Source organism: Cherax quadricarinatus, chromosome 1, assembly GCF_038502225.1.
Source record: "Cherax quadricarinatus isolate ZL_2023a chromosome 1, ASM3850222v1, whole genome shotgun sequence".
In the NCBI taxonomy this organism is placed as follows: Eukaryota; Metazoa; Arthropoda; class Malacostraca; order Decapoda; family Parastacidae; genus Cherax; species Cherax quadricarinatus.
The window spans coordinates 92,821,603-92,835,760 of record NC_091292.1 but is presented as its reverse complement, the minus strand read 5'-3'; the positions used below and the strand labels follow the sequence as shown (position 1 = coordinate 92,835,760).

The window sequence follows — 14,158 nt, the reverse complement described above, 5'->3', positions numbered from 1 at the left end:
CCCACACAGTAGTACACTTTACCCACACAGTAGTACACTTTTCCCACACAGTAGTACACTCCACCTACGCTGTAGTACACTCCACTTAAGCTGTAGTACATTCCACTTAAGCTGTAGTACACTCCACTTAAGCTGTAGTACTCTTCACTTAAGCTGTAGTACACTCTACTTAAGCTGTAGTACACTGCACCTAAGCTGTAGTACACTCCACTTAAGCTGTAGTACACTCCACTTAAGCTGTAATACACTGCACCTAAGCTCTAGTACACTCCACTTAAGCTGTAGTACTCTTCACTTAAGCTGTAGTACACTGCACATAAGCTGTAGTACACTCCACTTAAGCTGTAGTACACTCCACTTAAGCTGTAGTACACTCCACTTAAGCTGTAGTACACTGCACCTAAGCTGTAGTACACTCCACTTAAGCTGTAGTACACTTCACTTAAGCTGTAGTACTCTTCACTTAAGCTGTAGTACACTCGACCCACACAATAGTACACTCCATCCACACAGTATTACACTCCACCTACACAGTCGTACACTCCACCCACACGGTAGTATACACTGACAACATTACAGTGCTGAGTGACATACAGGTTTAGAGCCTCTCTGTAGCAATACACTCATGCAGAGGGAGCCACATACACTGTGCGGAAACCAGATGGATATTGATTTTTTTGAAGATAAGCAATGATGTCGATTCATTTATATTTATTAGCGGCCAGTGGTACATCACATTAATGTTTAATCACTACGCAGCTGCAGGTTCGTGTAGAGCTTGGAAGCGATGACCACAAAGGAGGCCAGGTTCTACCCATGAATGGTCCTTAAAGCATCCAATGTGACGACCTGGCTTGGGCCAGGTCGCCACTTCCGGAGCCTTGAACGCCTCAGGGCAGGTCGCTGACCATGCACGATGAGCCAGAGAACTCGAAGACGTTGAGGTAGCCACATCGAGCAGTGTGGTAGACGGTAGCGTAGGGCTCGGAGCCACCCACATCACCTGAGCACGGTGACACCTGTCCAGGACACCAGGAAAAAAGTGAACTAGTTGAAGAGAGGTCATTCTTGATGACACACATGAGGGTCAGTGTTTTGTAAGTGTTACAATACTACTATTACTACTACTCATATTCTACTACTACTACTACTACTATTCTACCACTACTACAGCCACTACTACCACTACTACTACTACCACCGCCACTACCAGCATGTTGCAACCCCTGAATGGGTTACAATGATTATTATGTATATATGTAATGTATATTATCTTTTCATATAATTTTATATTGCTTATATTTGCGATAATAGCTAAATCGTAAATGTATGACTTTATATTATTATTTGACTGTTATATTCTTATTTGACTTATGTTGTTAGGATGTATATAAAATGTGCTCAGTCTTGATTGTCAAACTACTGTAATTATCGCTTGTCGCTCGTTATACTGTCGGCTTCTGAGCTGCAGTTGTCCACGTAGCTATCACGTGATCGAGGGGGGGTGTCCTCACCTCTCGTAAAGTAGTCAGTCTGCTGGAGACTCGCTTGCTGGTTGGACAGATTGTCTGTCTCATTATTCTTGTTAGTTCTGTAGAACTTTGTTCACAGAACATTGTAAAGACTTGGTGATTTTCGACGTTGTACTGAGGTAGTGTGTCACATAGACACTCTGAGTATCTCAGGTCCTTAGCTATAGCTTCTGACCTAATTTTGTACTGGTTCCTGTGTATTGTCACAGTCACAGTTTTACCTATGCTGAACGTAGATTCAGTATTTTGGGAGTTTTGTAACTTTAGTGGAGGATCTGCAGATGGTCCCTACTTAGTGTCGTTATATTATTTCCCAGTTCCTGATTCTGTGTCGCAGTCGCTTGATATTGCATTGCTATTGGGCTTAGCATTCTTTGTTGTTCAAGCAGACTGTTCGGGTTGCCAGTCGGTCAAGAAGTTAGTTTATTTGAGGACTTTGTCAGTCACTTGTTTAAGTCTTATTCGAGTCTTGAGACATAGCTAACTACTTAAGAGCACTTACACGCATACACACACTTGTACATATTTGTAATATCTTATTAAATGTTAATGTACCTGACGGTACTTAAGAATTATAAATGTGATATGTGCTTTCAGCACAATAATATTGAACTCGAGAGATTGATTTTATTTTGATTGTTGTGATTTAATTTAATTTGATAATATACCTCTAGACAATTTACTACTTAATAAATTTATTAAATTTTAATTTCTCTAGTTAGTAGCCTACCAGTTGTAATCCTAAAGCACTATTGAACCATACTGAATTTTATAATGGATAATTGGACAAGGATACTGACTACTTGTTACGAAAACCCAGTAACAGGCTGGATGCTAGAAGGGCAGTCCTTTCTAGTATTCACTGGAGATCTCTAAGCTTTTAGAATCGCTTTTTTTGTAACAAATGGGGGCCTGTCCGGGAGGCTCTTGATCCAAGGTGTTGGAGAAATTGTCCAGTTTGACATACTAGTGAATCTATGATCAAACACTTTGAGTACTTTCCTAATCTGAAGTTCCCCAAATTAAGCCTGAATGCCTTCCATTGTCCTCTTCGCTTCCGGGCCGAGTGGACGTGCTGCGCAGGCGCTCCCGATTCAGTTGATTTTCTGCGCAGTTTACCTGTTTTGAGCAATCAAAATGGCGGACAGACATGGACGCAGGGTGAATACTGTCTGTGTGGTGCTGGTACGTGGTGCCCTGAGTAGTTCTACAATGCAGGTGCTGCTGCCAAGTATTATCCGCGATGTATATGGCATACCGAACGAAGAGTTGTATGGTGTAGCAGTGAATGGAGTGTACAGGATCTTCATCAAGTTCAAGAGTGCTGGGTTTTACGCCAGCATAGTCGACGCGTTTCAAGAAAAGAGGATGACCGTTAATTCTGCAGTGGAGGTTTGCCTACATGACGTATCAAGCTATGTAACGTGGGTAAAGGTGAGAAATGTCCCCTTTGAGGCCTTGGAATATGATGTTGTGGAGGTATTCCGTAGGTATGGCAAGATCCATTCGGCACAGTTGGGAGTGTGGAAGGATGGGCCTTATATGGGGCTGCCAGAGGGGTCTTTCACATTGAAGATGACATTGAGACAACCTATACCATCGTACGTTCTGATGGAAGAGTTCAGAACACAGGTTTATGTTTATTATGCAGGACAGCGTCGGACATGTAGGCTGTGCGGGTCTTATGACCATATGGCGGCCCAATGTCATCAAAGGCAGGGACGAAGGGAACAGGTGCCAACAACTGTGGAACGACAGCTGCTCTCCTTGGCACCTGCGACAGGTGAAGCTGCAAGACAGGCGTCTGGAAGTTGGAGTGAAGAAGTAGACAGAGCGGAGTCGGAGATGGGAGCGTGCGACACGTTACCTGTGGGAACTGTGTCTGAGCGACCATCTACGGATGAGACTGTTGACAGAAGTGCCTTACAACAGGATGGTCTGTTGGACGAGGTCTTGAAAGACTTCTTGGGGGAGGTGGAAGACAGTCAGGAAAGGGAGAAGGACGGGAGGGTATTGGAGGGGGTAGCAGCTGCACAAAAGTGTGAGAACACCTTGTGCAACGAGAGTAAGCAGCACACGGTGGAGGTTGAGGTGCACCAGGAGGACATGGATGCTGAGGCAACGTGTGGAGGTGGCACACGTAAGCGAGCAGCTGGGACGTCTGATATGGAAGATGTCTTAACGCCAGGGCAGAGATCTGGAAAGAAACCTTGGAAGACTGGGCTAGAGCTACCGGGGAATGGTGGCACCGGTTCTGTGGTGCTGCAAGGGTCGAAGGAAAAGGGGGGAAACGGAGGTCTGGATAGACCAAGTGACAAACGTGGCTATAGTCAACAACCACGTCTTTCAAGCAACCTTCAAAAGCGGCGGGGAAAGCCGCCTTTATTGTAATAATTCAAGGTGGTCACCATTAATGTTAACGGCCTGAGAGCTGAGATTAAGAGAGTGTGGATGGAATGGTTTTTAAGGAGATTTGATGTGGATATATGTTTCATACAGGAGCATAATTACAAGTTTGGATGTGAGTTGCGCTTGAAGGGTTATAAGTTATATGTGAGTGGATCGGTGAGGTTAAAAGGGGGGGTTGCTGTGGCTGTGAAGGAAACCAGTCCCTTGCGTGTGTTGGGGTGGGAGGAGGGTGGGGGTGGAAGGGTGGTGCGGGTAGAGGGAGAGTGGGGTGAGACAAGGGTTTGTTTTATAGGAGTATACATGCCGGCGGATGGAAATGCAGCAGTTAAGGTAACTTTCGTGAGGGATGTTTTGCTTTTTTATTTGAGGGGATTGCCTTTAGTTACTGTGATAGGAGGAGATTGGAATTGTGTCATACGACAGGGGGATGTGGAACCGAGGGGGGCGGGGTGTGTGTTGGGGTTTTTACGCAATGTGTTGGGGGATGTGGGAGTTTTAGATGTAGTGGGGAGGGGTGGTTGGAGGAGTGAGTATACATTTGTACGAAGGGGTTATGCTGCACGTCTGGATAGGCTCTATGCTACGGAGGCAATAAGAGTTCTGGGAGTTAGGACCTTCGATGTGGGGTTTTCGGACCACAGGGCGGTTATTGCGGATCTTGATTGGGAGGGTATGGTTAGGATACACACTGGTTATTGGAAATTAAATGCGAGACTTGTGAAGGGGGAGGGGGTGAATGAGGCTTTTGGGGATTGGTGGCACTCTTTTTTGGGATCAAGGGATGTGGGGTCGTGTGTCTTGGAATGGTGGGAGAAGCGAGCTAAGCCGGGTATTGCTGGATTCTTTAAAAATAGGGGACGGGAAGAGGCCAGGTGGAGGTATGGGTTACAGAATTATTTGGAATGTCAGCTGAACGAGTGTTATGAGGAGGAAGTGGGGAAGCAGTATGGGACCGTGGAGCAACTTAGAGGTAGACTGGCGGAGATACACAATGACAGATTTGATGCTGTGCGTGTGAGGGCAGGATTGGAGGCTGTATTGTGGGGGGACAAACCTTCGGGAAATGTTTTAAGACGTTTTAGGGTAAGGCAGAAGGAGTCAACCATTTTGCAATTAGAGGTTAGTGAGGATATGGGTGGATATCATAAGGGACAGGTGCTTACTACTACAGAAGGCATGAGTAATTATACTGATTTCTGGTTTCGAGAGAAATGGAGAAAGGGCAGGGAGGGCGATGCTTTTGAGGAAGTGTTGGAGGGGGGGTGTGGGTTAGGGCAGAAAGAAGTGGAGGGGATGGAGATGGGAGGAGCGATTAGTGTGGGGGAAGTTGAGGAGGCAGTGTTTAACATGAGTACTGGAAAAGCGCCGGGCATCGATGGGATTTCAAATGATTTTTACAGAGTTCATTGGGAGCATATTAAGACTTGTCTGGTGGAGGTCATGAATTGTATGCTGCGGGAGGGCAAGCTAAGTCAGACACAAAGTATCGGAGTGGTGGTGTTGGTTCAGAAAAAGCAAGTGGGAAATGTTTTAAGTGCGTATAGAGCTATCTCACTAATGTGTTCTGACTACAAGATTTTTGCAAAGATATTAGGTAATAGGATGAAAAAGGTAATTGGTGCAGTTGTACATAGGGGACAGATGGGTATACCGGGACGAAGTATGAGAGTTGGGCATGGGCGCATAAGGGACTTTTTGGAGGGTTGCGAGGGGGGAGGACTTTTGGGTATTGATTGGGAGAATGCATATGACTGTGTGAATAGAAAATTTTTGAGGGCTTGTTTGTTGCGTCTGGGGTTTGGACTGGGAGTGGCGAGGTGGGTTGATACGCTATACTCAGCGGCTATGGTACGGGTCCAAGTTAATGGCAGATTGGGAAGGCTGGTTAAAATGGAGAGGGGATTATGGCAGGGGTGCCCTCTTTCACAAATTCTGTTTGCGTGCATGCAACATCCGTTCTATGGGCTCATTGAGGGGGTGGGAGCTTTAAATGGGGAGAGGGAAGGGCGCTCAGGCATTGTGGGGTATGTGGATGATACCACTATCCTGATAGAAGGGGTGGAGGAATTGCGTATGGTGGGGAGGGTGTTGGGGATTTTTGGGGAGGTGTCGGGAATGAGAGTAAATAGGGCGAAATCGTGTTTACTGGAGGTGGGTGCTTGGGTGGGGGGGGGCTTGGGGTTGGAGTTTGGGTGGGCAGTGGTGGATAATTTGAAGATTTGTGGAGTTTTATACATGGCGAATGCGCAGGAGGCTAGGCAGGTAAATTCAGAGAGGGTAGTGGAGAAAGTAGTGAGTAGATTAAGGGGTTTACGGGCGGGAGATGTCACATTACAGCAGAGGGCGGTAATAGTTAATTCGCTGGTTTACAGTAAGGTTTGGGGTATAGCGGAAGTGTATCCTTTGAGAACACAGGACGTACAAGAAATACAGAGACGTGCTCTACGTTATGTTTGGGGTTTTGGGAGAGCATGGCTGAGCAAGGAAGTGGTGATGTCGAATGTACGCAGAGGGGGTGTGGGTCTTTTAGCACTGGGGCCGAGGGTGAAAGCGATATATGTAAAACAGTCATTCGTTAGGGCTGGAGGGGAAAGAGGGGTAAGAGTGGGGAAGGTGATGGGGGATGTGCGGAGATGGTGGGGAGGTAAAGAGTTAATTGAATGTGAGGATATGCTGAGGGTTTTGTTATTGGTTAAAGATGTTGAGCGACTTAAAGTGGGGAGTTTGGTATCATTGAGTGGGAGGAAGGAAATCCTGCAGGGCATATCGGTCTATCCATTGTATGATTGGGGGACAATATGGGAAGACTTCAGGAGGCTCAGGTTAATGCCTAGGGTACGTGAGTTGGTATACAGATTCATGATGGGGATCCTAGCTTCAAAAGCAGTTTTGAGTTTAATGGGTTTGGTGAGGGAACCGTCCTGCAGTCAGTGTGGTGAGCTGGAAACGGCATTTCATGCGGTTTATTTTTGTGAAGAATTGAGGGAGGTACGGATGTGGTTGGCGAGGGTTTTTCGTCTGTTAGGTGGGGGTAATGTAGAGACCCTGCGAGCTTTAACATTAGAGGTAAAAGGGGTATCACGGGAGGTAAAAAGGGCGATTATGTATGTGGTAGTGGATTTTCTGTATATTTCCTGGGGAATGAGAGATGCTGGGGGTAGGATTCGAATTAAGGCAATTGCAGCGCGTATATACAGGACTGCTCGTAGGAACAAACTTATTTATGGGAGTCAGTGGGGAGCTTGTTTTCCAGAGAACTACAGAGAGATTACAGTCAGTCGTCTCCAGCAATTGGTACAGTAATAACCATGTAGGGGACTGGTATTCTTTGGTAGTCGGGTTTTCAGGGGTTTTCAGTGGTGGTGGCGTATATGGGAATGGTTTTAGCGAATGACAAGGGTGGATGGTATGTAGTGTAATGGATTATGGTTGGGTGGTAACTAGTCTGATTCCGGTTGCTGTTGTAGGAATGGAACACGTAAAACTGTGTGCACGTGTGAATTGCTTTGGGTATGGAGGTGAATGTGTGTGAATGTAGTGTTTGTGTTAAAAGTAATGTATTATAAGATAGGAAAACTCCCGGTGTGTGGCGTTATTATGAGAAACTCAAGATATGTTAGGTAAAATGATGTTCAGGGTTAATTTAACTTTCTGGCTTAGATCATAATATATCAGATGAACGATTTCGTGGTTCTTAAATTTTCATGTACAGTAATTTGTTTTTTTTTTTTGGAGTGGTGAGACACTCCTGTGTCAAATTAGTAATGTATCATCTGATGGATGATGGTAAAAGTTTGTATATATGCCACAAACAATTACGAATAACAAGTGTTGTGTTGTTTCTGTGTACACAGTTTTATAGATAATATTTAAATTTGTATTCACTTAGCTTGTTTTTTAACTTTTGTGTTATGGTTCAACGTTTAGTTGGTGCAGGGATGGCACAAGAACACCTGGGTGTTCAAGTGTGAATGGCTCTGGGTATGGAGGTGCATGTGTGTAAATGTAGTGTGTGGTGTATGAATGTAATTTTCTCAACGATATGAAAGCTCCCTGTGTTTGGAGTTATTATGAGGAAAACATGATACAATGTACAGTAAACTGGTGACTAGGGTTAAATTATCTTTATGGCTGAGTTCATAATATATCAGATAAACAAGTTAGTGGTTATTAAACAACTCTCATGTATAGTAAATTTCTGTTATTTTTTATTAGGGAAATATAATAATGTACATTCTTTAGGGGTGGTGATACACTCCATTGTCAAAATAGCAATGTAACATTTGATGAACTCTAGTAAAAGTTTATATATATCCCAATCTGTTGGTGATATTAGTTTCTTTGCTTCGGGGTGAAGGGGGAAGATTAGTAAAATTTTTCTGTCAGGATCAGATCTATCAAAATTAACGGTAATCGTGACAAGTGTATGGAAATATAAAATTAACAGTGTTACAGAATCAGTTATGTCATTTGTAAGGATTCTGTATGAAGGATATATAAATAACAAAGTGGAAAAAATAATGCAGATTGTAGTTTTGGGGTCATCTTTGGCTATAATAATAATAATGATGAATATTATGTCATCTTGTGTAATCTTAACTTAACATAGTAACATGGGATATAATGTATAGGGGATGAGGGACAGTTTGTGGCAACACAACGTTAATCGTCTGTGTTCATTTAGACAATGAAATTTGTAATTTTGTGTAAGAACTGATACTGTGTTCTTTTATCTATTTAATGTATTGTGTTGTTTTAAATAAAATAAAAAAAAAAAAAAAATGCCTTCCACAAACCCCCCCAGGCGCTGTATAATCCTCCGGGTTTAGCGCTTCCCCCTTGATTGTAATAATAATAATAATAATCCTAATCTGAAGACTTTGAGTTTAGTCTTGTACAACATACCAGGTGGATGTATGTACCTGACTGAGTCTCTTGATCCAAGGAGATGGAAATACTGTTTGAGTTCTAACTCTAAGACAACCAACACTAAAATTCCTATCAGGATTATAGTTTCCCATAATCACTCTCTCGTAGTACAATTATTTTCGTGATGTATGCCAAAGTGAAACAGTTAATTGATACTCTGACTTTGTCTGAGTTAAGTACATTAAAACTTCAGACCTGTTGGCAAGTAGCCAAGTATCTCGGTGTGACGTATAACAGGAATTACACAGCTGAAACTGTCAGAGCATTAATTAAAGATATATTGTTTCCTGCTCATACAGAGATGTCTGATTATGATTCAGATTCAGAAAGCCTAGTGTCACAATTAGGAAGTATGACTCTATTTGATGAAGATGAAAGAGCAACTAGAGCAGAAGTGAGCCTAGTGTCTGAGCCTAGTGTAGCTCAGTTCTCGCTCACGCCTTCCCTCACTGACACATTAGTACAGAGTATAGCTGTTAGCTTGACTCAGCCTAAAACTAGTACTGTGTATACTACACCTGTATTTACTTATCCTAGACCAGATCTAGACTCTCTAGAGACGGCTGGACCAAGTGTCCGACCTAAGGACCGTCCAGACCATGTTAATTTCCCTACTCCTCCATTACCCACTGGTCCTATCTCTCAGGAACAGTTTGAGAGGTTGGAACGCCTCATTATGTTGCAGACTGCACAAATAGAGGCACAGAGGAAATTGAACGAAGAAGATTTCCAAAGAGAAAATGTTCGTCTGGGAAGACAACAGACTGATAGATCACAGGACACATTTAATGTGCAGAAAGCTGCATCCATGGTTCCTAAGTTTTTTGAAAGTGACTTAGACACATATTTTGATGTGTTTGAGAACCAGGCTCGTGCTATGAACTGGCCACGTAAGCACTGGGCAACATTGCTTCATACTGCGTTGACAGGAAGAGCTCAAACTTGTACGGCTGCTTTACCATTTGCCAAGTACATTAGTTATGACGCTGTCAAACAAACTATTCTAGAGACATATAACTTGTTACCTGTAAGTTATCAAAGAGCATTTTGTACGTTACAACGACGACAAGATCAAACTTGTGTAGAGTTTGCTCGTGAGAAAAAAGTTGCATTTGAGAGGTGGTGTAGAGCTGCTAAATGTAACAACTACGACAGTCTTGTTCAGTTGTTACTACGTGAAGAGTTTAACAACTGTATGCCTGCTGACATACAAGAATATCTGATCGATCATACTACCTCGGATATTCTGGAAACTGCAGCATTAGCAGACAATTACGAGATTTCTCACAAACTTGTACGTACTAAAACACTCAGAAACAAGGTAACTAAAAATTGTCCTAGAAGTTGGCAACCTAAATCAGCTGCTCATTGCCGGCCTAATGTACCTGTTACTGTAACTTCTTGTACCTTTACCAGGAAAACTCACAATCCTGAATCTGTCTCTGTGGCTAGACAGAAATCTGGTATCGAGAAGAAGAAAGTTAAATGTACCTATTGTAACAGAAAAGGACATACTAGAGAGTATTGCTATAAGTTAGAAAGAGATACGAGAAACAGTCGTGCGGCTGGCGCCCCCACTCAAGTCGTATCCTCTTCCGAGCAAAAAAGGCACCAAAATCCTAGCAATACCTCTGAACCTACTGTTTTAGATAATGTTACTCAGGATAGATGACTAGCGTCAGAAAGTGTATCTGACGAAAAGATTCGTTCAGCGATGAGTCCTTACTTTTCGAGAGATAAAGTAGGATTTGACGAATCACATCTAACTGAGATAATTTCTTTCAGAGACACTGGCAGTTATCTCACGTTATTATGAGAAGATGTACTGCCCATAACTGACGATACCTATTGCAAGATAGATGTATTGTTAGAAGCCTATGGAGGGGCTGTTATAAAAGTGCCTCTGCACAAAGTTTATATTGAGACAAGCTATTATACTGGTTATATTTCAGTGGGTATATCCAGTGGTGTATTTCCCATCAGGTCAGTGGACTTGTTGATAGGGAACGATATCCTTCATGCTGGTATATGTAAAGAACCACTTGTGATTGATAATAACACTGATGATAATTATGCCATTGAAGCTTGTAGAGAAAAACCTATTTTATTTCCTCTCAGCGCAATTACTAGAGCTATGTCAAAGATTCAACAACCATCCTTGTCTCCTGTTGAGTTGGTGGAGGACAATGATTTGGGGTTGAATATGTTGTTTAGTGACGCTCTGCGCCCAGGGTCATTAACACTAACTCCCCCTGGTCATCAACCTAGTCAGGACACAACTGATGTTAAATTTCTAACTCATGATGATTTAATCAAGGATCAGTTTGTTGATCAGTCACTGGAAAGACTGAGAGACATAGCAGTTACTGAGAGTGAAGCAAAGGATCTCGATAATTGTTACTATTATAGTAATGGTGTACTGATGGAGAAAAATACATGCAAGTTGTCAGCTGATAGTGTTTCTACCACAGTCAAGCATTTCGTAGTGTTACCAGATACATTTCGTGAACAAGCCATTGATTTTGCTCACAATAGTCCCATAGGAGGACATTTGGGTGTCAAGAAGACACTCGGTAAACTGGCAAAACATTTTACTTGGCCAAAGATGAAGGAAACAGTAGCTTATCATGTGCGACGTTGCCACGTCTGTCAAGTGACAGGCAAGCCAGCGCACACACCTCCACCTGCGCCTCTCATTCCTATCATCGTGCATGGTGAACCATTCTCACGTCTTATTATTGATTGTGTTGGTCCTTTGCCTAGAACCAAACTAGGAAACCAATACTTATTTACTATTATGGACGCTGCAACACGCTATCCCGAAGCTATTCCTATGAGAAAAATTAATGCTCGTGCTATTGTGAGAGCGCTGATGAAATTTTTCTCCCAGGTTGGATTGCCACGAGAGATACAATCAGACCAGGGATCTAACTTCACTTCTAAGATCTTTCGAGAAGCATTATCCCACCTAGGAATAAAGTCTGTACTTTCAACCAGTTATCATCCACAGTCACAAGGGGCTCTAGAGAGATTTCATCAGACACTGAAGTCCATGATGAGAGCTTATTGTGAACATTTTTCTAGAGACTGGGATGAGGGTATACCTTTTCTTCTGTTCTCTATGAGAGAAAGTGAGCAAGAAAGTCTCGGATTTAGTCCGTTTGAACTAATATTCGGACACCAAGTGCGTGGTCCTCTCGCAGTGTTGAAAGACGTGTGGACAGGAAAATCAAATCCATCATTGAGTACTTCACCTTCATTAATGCAGCAACATTTGACAGCCGCTAGAGAGCTAGCTTCGAAAAACCTAGTTTCAGCCCAAGCTAGAATGAAGCAACATTATGACAAGCGTGCTGTCTCTCGTTCTTTTAAAGCAGGAGATAAGGTGATGGCTCGGAAATTAGTACCAGGTCATGCTCTACAAGCCAGGTATGATGGTCCCCTGGAAGTAGTGAAAAAGCTTAGCGACGTAAATTATTTGGTTTCGTACGCCTGAGAAAAAGAAATCTAATCATGTGTACCATGTTAACCAGCTTAAGGCATACTACGCTAGTCCTCTACCTACTACTTCTATTCTTCCTAGGACAGAGGAAGAAAACGTTAGTCTACCTGACATCTCTAGAGGTATAGAGGTTCGTTTAGAAAATTCAGTGACTCTACAATCACTAGACGATTTTCTTAGTAATCTTGGGATTGATAAAGCTGGTAATATTAAAAACATGATTTTGCATTTCCCTGAATTGTTCGGTGATGTTCCTAAACGTTGTACTCTGGGTGTACATGACGTTGATGTACAGGGAGCATCACCCATTAAGCAATCACCATATAGGATGAGTCCAACAAAGCATAAAGCATTGAGAGAAGAGGTTGATTTTCTGTTATCTCACGGACTTATTGAACGCAGTAAAAGTCCATGGGATTCTCCCTGTATTTTAGTGCCTAAATCTGACGGTAGTTTCAGGATGTGCACTGATTACAGGAAAGTGAACTCTGTCACCTTGCCTGATGGTTATCCTCTACCTCGCATTGACGACCTTATTGACCGTGTGTCAGGAGCCCAGTTTGTCAGCCGTTTAGATCTCTTACGAGGCTATTATCAAGTCCCGCTTACTGAACGTGCTCAAGAAATATCTGCTTTTACTGTTCAAGATGGATTGTTTAACTACCTCGTCACCCCCTTCGGCCTATGTAACGCGGCTTCTTCATTCCAACGTATAATGAACGAGTTGACCCACAACTTGGAAGGAGTAGAAGCCTACCTTGACGACTTAGTGGTGTACATTGACGAGTGGGAACAGCACTTGACGCGTCTCAGAGCATTGTTTGAGACTCGCGCACTACAACTTCACTGTCAACTTAGCTAAATGTAGTTTTGGTCAAGCCAAGATTACCTATCTAGGCTTTTGTATCGGCCAAGGTGAGGTTGCTCCTATTGAGGCTAAGGTTCGTGCAATTTCTGAATTTCCAGTGCCACAGGATAGGAAGGGAGTACAGAGATTCCTGGGTATGGCAGGATATTATCGCAGGTTCTGTCCAAACTTTTCTCAGATTGCAGCTCCTCTCACTGAGCTTACTAGTAGCAAAGTTCAGTTCACCTGGACTAGAGATTGTTCAGACTCGTTCAAAAGGTTGAAGCGCTTGCTATCCTCTGCTCCTGTGTTGAAAAGTCCTAATTTCAATCTTCCCTTCTTTTTACATATAGATGCGAGTTGTTATGCAGTGGGTGCTGTGCTGCTCCAACAGTCAACATCCACTGACATTCTCCATCCTATATGTTACTATTCATCTAAGCTTAAACGACACCAGAAAAATTATGCCACTATTGAGAAAGAGGCTCTAGCTCTTGTGGTGTCCTTGGAACATTTTGACGTGTATTTGGGCACTTCCCCATTTAAAATTAACGTTTTTTCTGACCACAATCCACTCACTTATATTAATACGATGAAGAGTAAAAATGCTAGGATCATGAGGTGGGCTCTCAGGATCCAACATTATTCTATTAGTATAAAACATAAGTGGTCATTGTAATGTAATTGCCGACGCTCTGTCTCGTCCTTAATTATCAGTTACATTAAATTAACGTAATTTTATGCCCAAATACCTTTTGTTACTTGCTATGTCAAATTCAGTAAAGTAACTTAATCCCTCCAGCCCATATTAACTATATATACTCATGTCATGTCTAATTATTATATTTATGTATTCACAGTAATGTTGTGTGAGGAGGGGACAAGCTGAGTGTTGAGTGAGTAGTGTGGTGCGGGTGATGTACTGTACTGCGTGACGCA

General features: G+C 42.9%; 1 protein-coding gene across 6 annotated transcripts in view; it reads right to left on the bottom strand.

The window, feature by feature from the left end:
- Window positions 1-696: 696 nt before the first annotated feature.
- The window catches only part of LOC128689992 (alpha-amylase A-like), a 36,344-nt gene continuing 22,882 nt past the window's right edge, over window positions 697-14,158 (bottom strand). For all 6 annotated transcript variants that reach the window (XM_070084171.1, XM_070084146.1, XM_070084154.1 and 3 more), the window contains exon 14: window positions 697-1,019. In XM_070084171.1, coding sequence (XP_069940272.1) covers window positions 891-1,019 — 129 coding nt within the window. In that variant the 3' untranslated portion in view covers window positions 697-890. The remainder of the gene's footprint in view (window positions 1,020-14,158) is intronic.